Source organism: Lagopus leucura, unplaced genomic scaffold, assembly GCF_019238085.1.
Source record: "Lagopus leucura isolate 7727_CA_CO unplaced genomic scaffold, USGS_WTPT01 27-62_obj-0_obj, whole genome shotgun sequence".
NCBI classification, from domain to species: Eukaryota; Metazoa; Chordata; class Aves; order Galliformes; family Phasianidae; genus Lagopus; species Lagopus leucura.
In genome coordinates, this window is record NW_024967527.1 from 58,270 (window position 1) to 68,517 (window position 10,248).

Consider the following 10,248-nt stretch of genomic DNA (forward strand, 5'->3'; position numbering starts at 1 on the left):
TGCCCCAGGCCAGAGGTAGAAGAGAGGCGACCTCCCCTCCCAGCAGGGTCAGTACCACGGACAGCTCCCAATATGTCGGGCTCAGCACCACGGGCTCGGTGGGTCGGGCTCGGCACCACGGACAGCTCCCTCCAGCCGCTCCATCGAGACCCATAGAGCTCCTGCCCCACAGCTCGGCCCCCTTCCTCTCAGATCCCCATACACAACACCGCATACCCCTCCGCAGCCCCCGAATGGAGGTAGCTCCCGTGCCCGATAGCACACTCATTTCTACACGTAGCCACTCCAGTGTCCCCTCACTCACCCTCACTGCACACGCATCCCCCTGCCCACTTCACAGCCCTCTGTCCCGGTGACACACTGCATCTGCAGAGCCCCTGACCACGAGCTTGACCACTCTGGGCGTCCCTCTGCACTTACACCACTTGTGTCCCTCCAGCATGCACACCTCTGAGCCTCCCCACCTATCCCACTGCACTTGTGCCCCACATCCCACTTATCATCAAGCACTACCCCCACACACACATCTCCATATCCCATTATGCCAACAGCCCATTGCACTCAAATTGCCATTTCCCACCACACATGAATGTGCCCCATTATGCGCACACCTCGTGCTCCATTGCCTATGCACCCTAAAATCAGTTGCATGGGCATCCTACAGAATACACATCTATGTGCCCTGCTGCACGTTTGTCCTGAATCTCTCTGCACACACATCCCGCACCCCATTGCACACACTGTCCCATTGCACACGCATCTCACAGCAGGTAGATGCTGTGCCCCACTGCACACGGTCTGTGCTCCATTCTCACCCCACTGCGTGCACATCCCATTTCCCATGTCTCCTACTGCAAGCACGCACCTCCCCCCTCACGAAGCATCCCATAGCACTCAGATCCCTGACTCCTCGCACATCCCGCATCCCTCGGCCCCGCGGCACTCACCGGCGGGCGGCGGAGACAAGAAAAGGAGGAGGAGGAGCGGCACGAGCAGCAGGGGCAGGCGGAGGAGGGGTGGTGGTGGGAGCGGCCGCCCCCGCCCGCCGCCCCGCCGCCCCATGCCACCGCGCCCGCTGCCGTGGGGTGCGCGCCGCCAGCAGCCCCGCCGCGCAGGGACGACCATGACGTCATCCGCCCCGCCTCCTTACCCAGCCCCCGCGCGCCTATTGGCGGCTCTGCCTGTCGCTCACAGCCGGCTCGGCCCCGCTTTCTGCGCGCCTTGAGCGCACTATGCTGCCGGCACGCCAGGGGGCAGTGTCGCACTCCAGGCCCTGCTCTTTTCTATGCCCGACCGCTGATTATGCAGAGCGCTCCCTCCTACTTCCGGCGGCGTCGGGTCCGCGTGCTTGCCGATTCCGGTCCGGATCTGGTCCCGGGTAGCGCCGGCACTGCCGAGCCGAGAGCACGTATCGGACATCGCTGTTTTCCTCCGCATCCTCCGGTATCTCCATGGAGTTCCCGGGAGTGCTTTTCCCTTCTTACTTCGGCTGCGGCCCCCCCAAGGACGAGGGGGGCATGGCTCCAGCCGCCGGCTGGGGAGAGCGCGGGAAGGTTCTGGAGGCCGGGCCCGGAAAGCGGCAGGTGAGGGGCAATGGGGACACGGGAGTGGGCACTGAAGGTACGGGAAGGCAGAGGAGGGGGCGCAGGGGGAGGGATGGAGGGCACTGGGAGTACAGGAAGGGAGCCCTCACCTCCCCGCCGCTCTCCCTGCAGGTGCAGCCACCGTTTGTGCCTCTCCGCAGCCACGAGGGCGAGAGCTGGGCGCCGGCCGAGGCCGCGGCAGTGCCGCTGCTGCCGCCCAATATGGGTAAGGGACAGCGGGTGTGGGGGAGCCGAGAATGGGGCTGCCACCTGGTGTCAGGACAACCTTGGCAGCCGCCCTCCCCCCCGCAGGCTGCTGGGTCCCCACAGTCACCCCTCAGGATATCCTCTACCACGGTATCCTGCACAGAAAGCTGCGGACCGGGAGGTCTGGGGCTGCGCTGGACTTTGCCAAGCAGGTACAGGCTCGGGTGCTGCTGAGGAGCCAGGGCTGAGCTCCCCTGTGACATCCTTGCATGTCCCCACACTGCTGTCCTCACACAGCTGGGGCACTTCTTTGTGGATCACCCCGAGGATGCCTTCAGCTCCCTGGGGCGACTGCTGCACAAGAACTTCTACCTGGGAGACTCCAGGCTCAGGGTCAGTGCCCTTGGTGAGGCTGAGGGGGACACCAGCGTACCCTCTCCTGTCTGCTCATAGTAGCACTCCTGCTCTCTTCCCTGCAGAAACGCAGCGCCCGGGACACAACCATCCGCATGACATCCCTGGTGGAAAATATCAACCATATGGAAGCCAGGCGGTGAGTGCTGCTGGGCTGGGGAAGCTGTGGGCTCTGGCACCTGCTTGACACTGGTTGTCCCCTCACAGTGGCTGCCCTCAGCATCAATTTACCTCCCGCCTGCGCTTGTTCTCTCACCTGTGCCGGGACTGGCTCTTTGAGGTGCCTCTGGGGCTGCTGGCTGACTGTGTGCATGAAGAGCTGCTGCTACAGTGGACCAGCCTGCTCTTTGATGACAGTTCCACAGGGGGAGCACTAGCCTGGCTGCCCCCTCAGGATGCAAGCAGTCGTGTGGGACGCCTGGTGTACCCTGGCGGGATGGCCATGAACCACCTCTGTATCCTTCCCTATGATATGTGGGAGACTCTGGGGCAGCGGGGCACTGTGTGGCAGTGCCCTTAGCCAGCACTCCAGATTTCCAGGATGTGGTGCTGGAGGAGCAGCCTCGGGCACGGGGGCTACCAGTGCAGTTTGAGCTTAATGGGCGCATCCGGCAAGTAGCTGCTGCCCGGGTGGATGGGCAAGGTGAGTGAGCCCTGGGACCTGTGCACTGCATACAGAGATGGTAGGGTCCCTGCCGTTTCACCTGTCCTCTCTCCTGTCTCCTACTAGACTTTGTTGGCATTCGCTCTGACTACCACTGTGGTGTTTGGAGGATGCCAGGCAAGACAGGAGCTGCTCCCAGCCCACTGCAGGTCATCCACACTGATGTGCCCGCCTCCTGCCTCACTGTCAGGTGTCTGCTGGGGATACAGGGCTCTGGGGAGGTCCTCAGACACGGACCTTCCAATGTAATGCCATATCTCTGCCCCACAGCCCATACCTGTCTGGGGAGCTGTCAGTCTGCACCCAAAGTGGAGCCGTCTATCTGTGGAACATTGAGACAGGGTGAGTTGGAGTGCTGCATCCCCAGCGTTCAGGGTAGGAGGAGGCAAGGGTGCCCCGCAGCAAGGAAGAGCTCTGTCCCTTCCCCACAGGCTGCAGCGTCTCCGCCATGACCCCCAGACCCTGTTTTTCCGGGACCACTCACCCTGGCGCTGGAGTGACTTCACTGCTCACCCGCGGGTGCTGAGCTGTGCTGACCGCACTGGCATCCTGTGCCTGGATGCTCGGGTGAGCATGAGTACAGGGGTCAGGGTCAACTGAGGGGTGTCCTACTGTTCCCCATGGTGCCGACAGCACCCTGCTGTGCCACTGCAGGCCCCCACGAGCTGCCACTTCGACTTCTTCAAGGTGGGTGAGGAAGCCAAGTGCGAGCAGGGTGAACGCGTAGTATTGCCCATGTACCTGGGTAGGGCTCACCCCTGCCAACACCTCGTTGCCACCCAGGTGAGTCCTCAACGGCTCAAAGTCCCCAAAGCCCCAAACCAACTTGTGCAGCTGGTTTGGATGCAGGTGGGGGAGCCCTGCTGAGCCTTACCCTCTCCCAGTTTGCCGTGTACCTGCTGGACGAGCGCTTGCCGTTGGTGCCTGTGCTGAAATGGTCACACATGATGAAAGCACCCCCTCTGTTTGCTGACATTGTTCCGGGGGAGTCTGGAAGGAGCCATAAAGCGCTGCTGGGCACCTCTCATACCCAGGAGCTGCTGCTGCTGCAGTACACAGGTGAGAAACCAGGTAGGGGACACAGAAACTCCACTCATGTCCATGACCTGACCTTGCTGCTTCACTAGCCGATATTTGACATGTCGTATTGCAGGGGGCGACCAGATGGCCTGCCAGCTCGCAGGGCCACCACAGCAGCTACACAGCATTGCCAGCTGCCTACCTCACCTTCCCACACAGCTCCCACACCAGCACCACCTGCTCCAGAAGCGCCTCAGCATCCCTGCAGCTGGTGAGTGGTCATGGGGCATGTAGGTCATGCAGGGGCAGCAGCCAGCAGTTGGTGCTGTATTGGGCATGCATCAAAACGCAAATGCTACTCAAGATGAGATACAGATGGCTTAGGAGAGGACATAGGGACAAACTGGGAAAGAGGAGTGAGTCCTGCACCCACGGGGAGGTGAAGTAGGGTATGTGGTGATGATGCCCTATTTATCCCCATAGGGCTGGCTGCCGTGCAGCATGAGCAGGGTGAGCAAGAGTCCCTTCTGGTGTTCCAACTCTCCGAGGCAGGTGATGTCTTCTACCAGATGCTGAGACGTGAAGCAGCACCCTCACCTGTTCCTGACCAGGGGGACGAGGCAGAACCAGCTCCCACTCCCAACAAGGAGGATGAGGCCGCAGCATCCCCTGGCTCTCCCATTCTGTTTGGCAGTGAGGAAGAGGAACAGGAGGAGGAAGAAGAGCAGACCTTCTACTTGTCCAATCTAGAGGTGATAATCAATGATGAAGAGGAAGAGGAGGAGGAGGTAGTGACCACGCCAGCAGCCACTGAGGAACCTGAGCCTCTTGCCAGGCCCAAGCCTGCCCCAGATGTGCCCAGTGCAGCTGCAGCTCTGCGGTACCGCCGCTGGCTGCGGGCACTGCTGCAGGCATGGATGGGCTCCCCAGCATCGTCCTGCCGATCAGGGCCCCCTACCCTCAGTCAGCGGCGCCTCTTCACCCGCAAGGAGCTGTCAGAGATGGCACCAAGTGTCCTACAGCAGTACCAGCTGCAGCTGCGCCAGGCCATGTGTGAGCGGGGCCGCATCCAGCGCTGGGAGCCAGCCCCAGAACCTCCCAGCCCAGCACCCTCCTTGGAACCCAATGCCTTGAGTGCCAGGCTAACAGCAGCATGGAGAGGCGAGTGGGGGGCCGTGGGGCCAGCTGGCAGCACCCTGCAGAGGCAACAAGCACTGCGGGAACGGCGGCGGAGGCAGAAGCGCAGCCGGGCTCACCGCAGCCTCTCAGCCAGCTTCACCTCCTCCATCACCTACCAGTCTGAGCTGTCCGAGCTCAGCGAGGGGGCCACTCCCCGCACTCCCCCGTCCACCCCACGGGAGGTGGTGGTGTCCTCTCTGCCCGGCACCCCCCCACCGCCTCCCACCGAGATCCTGCTGTCCTCTCAGGAGCTGCGATCCCGCGGCATCCCCAAGGAGCGTCGGCGCACGCTGCGGGACTACCTGTCCGTGTGGGCCGAGGGCCCGCAGGATCCCCCCGAGGCCCCCAGCAGCATCACGGTGCAGCGCTGCATCCCCTCCTCGCAGAGCCAGCTCTCCAGCTCACAAAGCCAGCTCTCCTCTGCCTCGCAACCGCGTCGCAAGCGGCCCCGTATGGGCTTCTGAGCAGCAATAAACGCAGAGTGGCACTGCTCTCGTTGTCAGGATCCTTGGGAGAACCCACGCGGAACGCGTGGAGGTGACGGCGCGGGCGGGTGTACGCTCGTCGGTGTGTGGGTGAGCGGGCAGCACCGTGCTCGCCTCCTGCGGGGTGGTCGCAGCGTGTGACACTGTGCCGTGCGCGTCACGCGTGGGGGCATGGAGGAGCGTGCGGGCCCTTTAAGGCGCGGGAGTGACGGGGTGGGAGCCAATGGGAGCGCGGGGCGGGGGCGGTGCCGCTGCGGGCGATGGCGGCGGTGCTGGCGCGCGGGTTGGCGCGCGTCTGGGTGGCGGGGGCGCGCGCTGGGCAGGTGGGCGGGGGTGGGCAGGGGGCGCGGGAACCGCGGGGGCGGAGCCGAGGGCACCGCAGGGGCGCGGGGCGGCAGGGAATGGAGCAGGGGGATCCTCGGCGGTGCCCGCGCTGCCCTCCGTGCGAAGTCCACGGATGAGGGAGCGCCTCCTGCCGCGCGTCTTGTCTCACTGCGGCCTGTGCCCACGCGTGCGGCCCCGACATCGACTTCGCGCCTCCCCACGCCCAGTCCCCACCTCGCACCCCTAACGTGCCCGCGTGGCCGCAGCGCGCAGTCCCCTCCCCACGCGCGCCGTGACATCCCCGTGTGTCTCCAGCGCTGCCGCTGCGCGGCCGGCGGGCAGGACGGAGAGGTGGGCAAGGCGCAGCGGGTGGCCGCCGAGGTGGGGACGGAGCCCACCATCTTCAGCCGGATCATAGCCCGCAGCGTGCCGGCCACCATCCTGTATGAGGATGATGAGGTAGGGGTCAGCGGAGCGCGCGTCACGCCGTGGGTTGTACCCACGCGAGAGAGCTCAGCCTGTCCTCCCTCCCTCAGTGCCTGGTGTTCCGCGACGTGGCTCCGCAGGCGCCCGTCCACTTCCTAGTGATCCCCAAGCGCCCCATCCCTCGGCTGAGCCGCGTGGGTCCGCAGGATGCGCAGGTGAGAGGGTATGGCTGCCGAGGGCAGAAGTGGGGTGAGGGACGCGGGGCTGAGCCCCGGGCTCCGCTCCCACAGCTTCTGGGACACCTGATGGTGGTGGCAGCGCGCACGGCGCAGGCGGAGGGGCTGTCCGACGGCTACCGGCTGGGTGAGTCGAGTGTCCCCACCGCGTGTCCCCCCACGGTTGACACTCTCTTCCCTGATCCTTGCTCCTCTCCCCGCAGTCATCAACGACGGGAAGCACGGTGCCCAGTCGGTGTACCATTTGCACCTCCACGTGCTGGGCGGGCGGCAGATGAACTGGCCCCCCGGCTGAGGTCCCCCGCCCCCCTTAGGTTACCCCACAATAAAGTTTCTTGGGGACACGCAGTGGATTTTCTGGCTCTGTTTTGTGGTGACTCTCTCACAGATGGAAGTTGGTTTTAAGTTCTGACCCATCCTGCACTGTACACACCAGACCATGCACAAATGTGCAAAACGTTGCATTGCACAGTCCAGATCCACTGTGCATCCAACGCTGTGCAAAATGTTGCATTGCACAGCGCAGGCCATACACCACCATGCACAGCACATTGCATACATCAGCAGCAAACGTGCATCTGCTACAATGCACAACACGTTACACTGCTTACCCCAGCCTCTTCCACCCCGCACGTGCAGAACACGCGCAGCGCACTCCTCTCGGAGCAGCTGCGGGCGCGGTTCCAGTCCATCCGGACACGTGCAGGGCCGCAACGCGCAGGCGCCCGTGGGCTCCCTGCCCCGCGCCTCCCGCTTCGTCCGCCGCTAAATTTAGCGCGGGGCGGGCGCTGGCGCAGCGCGCAGCCCACCTGGCACCGCAGCCTGGGCCCGCGCCAGCAGCCCGGGGACCGCAGCCGCCGGGGATAATGTGGGGTCTGTTCAGCAGGGTGCTTCTGCTGGGGCCCGGCTGGGGGGCACCGGCGGGTCCCTGCTCTCCGCGTGCTGCTCGCAGACCCCCGAGGTTCCCGTTAGGAAGAGCTGGGCCCCTCCTGTACGGCTGGCAAGCAGCAGCAGCACAGCAGCAGGAGGTTGACGAACGCCAAAAGCACTCCTTGGGTTGGGGAGGTTCCCAAAAATGCATGGGCGCCGAGACACCGTCTTCGTGCCACGCCGTGGGGAGCGCGGCGGGCGAAGGTCCAGAGCTGTTCTCATTCCTCAGCCAAGCACTATCGCAAATGACGCAAGTTCTCCAAAGAGATCGCGGGGGGAGGGGGGCGGAGGAGCAGGGGAGATGTGTCACCGGCACGCCGTGCCCAGATGTGCTTCGGCTCCGGGCCCCTCCACAGGGCTCCAGCACGGACGGCCCCAGCGGCTGCCGCAGCCCCGCTGCCCCCGCCTGGCGCAAGGCCGAGCGCCTGGGGAGGGGCCGCCGCGCTGGGGCAGGGGGTGGGACGTGAGGTCGGCCAGGATAAACAGAGGCCCCAGAGCCGGAGCGCGGTGGCACCGCCGGCGCACACCGCAGAGCGCTGCAATAACAGCCCGGGGCCGCCGCCGCCGTCAAAGGGCCCTTCTTCTGCTCGGCGGGGCGGGAGCGGGGCCGGCGTCCTGCAGGCGCTGAGGGCGGCTCGGCCCTGCCCTGCCTGCCCCGGGCTGTCACTGTGGGGTCGAGCTCGCAGCTGGGCGCCGGGCACGAAGGCCACGCCCGGCCCCGCAGCTCGCACATGGCGCGGCCGCGCCGGCCTGGCCACGCCCCCTTTTGCCCCGGCCACGCCCCCTTTGCCCCTCTCGCTCCCTTTTGCCCCCTTTTCCTCCTGCCCCGCCCCTCGCTCATCCCCGCCAATGAAAAGCGCGCCCGCACGCGGCGCCGCCAATCAGCGCGCGGGAAGCGCGCTGGTTCACCGTCCCCATGGAGATGCGGGACGCGGCCATGCAACGCGGAGCGCGGCGGGGGCCCGAGACCCCCGAAGGGTGGGTCCGGGACACCGGGGGGGGGCGTCGGGAGCTCATTGGGGTCACGAGCCTTGGGGGTCTCCGGGGTCATTTGGGGGTTCAGAACACAGGGCACATGGGCGGTGAGAGGCTACCAGAAGGTGTGGAGCACGGATCGCACCATGGGAAGCAGACCAGCTGTTCCTTTGTCCCCACGCAGGGTGGCTCTGACCGGCCACGTCGTTCCCGTGGACCCCACAGATGGACCCGCGTGTGGGATCGGGCTGCGAGGTGAGGTGCTGCTGCCCATGGTGTCCCCGTGCTGCAGAGACATGGTGGCTGTAGCTGAGGAGCCCCAGGAGGCGATGACGACCCCGACTGAAGATGCACCTAAGGTGGTGGACACAGAAGAGGACCAACACGAGGTGCCGTTGACTCTGACCAAGGATTCCCCTAAGGTGCTGGTGTCCACAAACAAGGATCTCCCTGAGGTGCCGGCAGAGCAGCTGAGATGCAACATGCCACGGGGGACCTGCCTGATCCACAACTGGCAGGAGGAGGTAAACCCCCCCACCCCAAAACCAGCCCGGAAACCACCGCGAGCCCCTGCTCCCTATCCTGGGGATGCCCTTGAGTTTTGCAGGTGGGGAAGGAGCCTGACAGCGCCCACCCTGAGGGCTCAGCTGAACGCAGGCAGGGAGGTTCAGAGGGAGGCTGCACTGGAGCAATGGTGCATGTTCCAGAAGCATCCATTTAGGCAAAAATTAGATGGAGGACACCCAAAATACCCACTGGGTGCCCCTAGACCCCTACATCACAGGGCTGAGGTTTCCTCCAAAAGGAGCTGTGAGCATTCTGGGACAGTGACTCCATGGTGCGCCCCACACTGTGTCCCCAGAGAGCCACCAACCACCTGGACTATGTGGTACCACTGGAGTTGGGCAGCGAGGGCTTCATCTACCGGCACGGTCACCGCGGGCTGCTGGCTCCCCTGCACGCACCAGTCTCATTGCCTTGCAGCACCACCAAGGATGCCTTCCGCCCACCCCACAGAATCCCACTGCTGGCACAAGGTGCAGCCTCAAAAAAGGGGAGAGGGGTTTTGGGGCAGAGTGGGGGGACATGATGCTGAAGATGCTGGCACCCCACAGGGCAGCGAGAAGCCATGCTGGAGAGGATGCTGTACCAGAAGTACCGGTGAGCCTGTGGGACTCCAAGAGAAGCCCAGTCCTTAGGGACTGCAACATTGGGCATGAGGAGGGGTGACCTGTGCACCTCCCACTGCCCTGTAGGCAGGAGCTGATGGAGGAGATCCACCCACCTCCTGGTTCCATGGAGACACTCTCCACCACACACCAGGATTATCGGGCAGGAGGCTTCCAGCCCACACCCCCACTGACCACCCAGGTACTGCCTGCTACCCTGCATCCCAAAGAGAGGGTCTCTACACGACCTCCCAACTCACAGGGGATTTCCCCTTTTCTTCTGCAGCCCCATAACTACCACATGGAGCAGCCCCGCAGCTTCTGGCTGGAGCGAGTCCACAGCGTGCCTGTGAGTACCCACACCCTGCCCCACCACCTTGCTGTACCCACTGCTCACAAGGGTCTCTGTATCTCTCCCCTCCAGGGTGTCACCTGCATCCGCGCTGGGGACAGTCCCTTCCGTAGGAACGCCACCTTCTCCACCCCCATCACCGAGTATCTGGAGCAGCCTCTGCCCTATGAGGCAGCTACCCGCCAGCCGCAGCCCAGCATGCAATAAAGAGCAGGGGTGAGCCTTGCTGCTGGCACCCTGGTGTTCTCTGGGATGTTCCCAGAGCAGGCTGCGGGGACCCCAAA

General features: G+C 64.5%; 4 protein-coding genes across 4 annotated transcripts in view; 3 read left to right on the forward strand and 1 right to left on the reverse strand.

Annotated features, from left to right (window-relative positions):
- The window catches only part of TMEM8B (transmembrane protein 8B), a 7,671-nt gene extending 6,773 nt beyond the window's left edge, over positions 1-898 (reverse strand). Inside the window, exon 1 of the mRNA XM_042893890.1 lies at positions 866-898. Within this exon, the coding sequence (XP_042749824.1) occupies positions 866-884 (19 nt within the window). The 5' untranslated portion in view covers positions 885-898. The remainder of the gene's footprint in view (positions 1-865) is intronic.
- A 443-nt stretch (positions 899-1,341) lies between these two features.
- Positions 1,342-5,656, forward strand: TAF1C (TATA-box binding protein associated factor, RNA polymerase I subunit C). Its single transcript, XM_042893889.1, has 14 exons — positions 1,342-1,583; positions 1,716-1,809; positions 1,896-2,002; positions 2,088-2,183; positions 2,270-2,343; positions 2,412-2,659; positions 2,737-2,847; positions 2,935-3,058; positions 3,139-3,210; positions 3,300-3,435; positions 3,523-3,651; positions 3,753-3,927; positions 4,022-4,159; positions 4,372-5,656. Exons 1-14 carry the CDS (start codon positions 1,452-1,454, stop codon positions 5,529-5,531), a joined length of 2,796 nt encoding a protein of 931 aa, XP_042749823.1. The 5' UTR covers positions 1,342-1,451; the 3' UTR covers positions 5,532-5,656.
- A 156-nt stretch (positions 5,657-5,812) lies between these two features.
- HINT2 (histidine triad nucleotide binding protein 2) lies at positions 5,813-6,886 on the forward strand. The gene is made up of 5 exons (XM_042893887.1): positions 5,813-5,875; positions 6,003-6,335; positions 6,413-6,517; positions 6,593-6,665; positions 6,742-6,886. The coding sequence occupies exons 1-5, from the start codon at positions 5,813-5,815 to the stop codon at positions 6,831-6,833; spliced, it is 666 nt and encodes a 221-aa protein (XP_042749821.1). The 3' UTR covers positions 6,834-6,886.
- Positions 6,887-8,855: 1,969 nt separating this feature from the next.
- On the forward strand, positions 8,856-10,189 carry SPAG8 (sperm associated antigen 8). Its single transcript, XM_042893901.1, has 6 exons — positions 8,856-8,967; positions 9,306-9,480; positions 9,559-9,604; positions 9,700-9,814; positions 9,899-9,961; positions 10,037-10,189. Exons 1-6 carry the CDS (start codon positions 8,926-8,928, stop codon positions 10,169-10,171), a joined length of 576 nt encoding a protein of 191 aa, XP_042749835.1. The 5' UTR covers positions 8,856-8,925; the 3' UTR covers positions 10,172-10,189.
- The last annotated feature ends 59 nt before the right edge of the window (positions 10,190-10,248 follow it).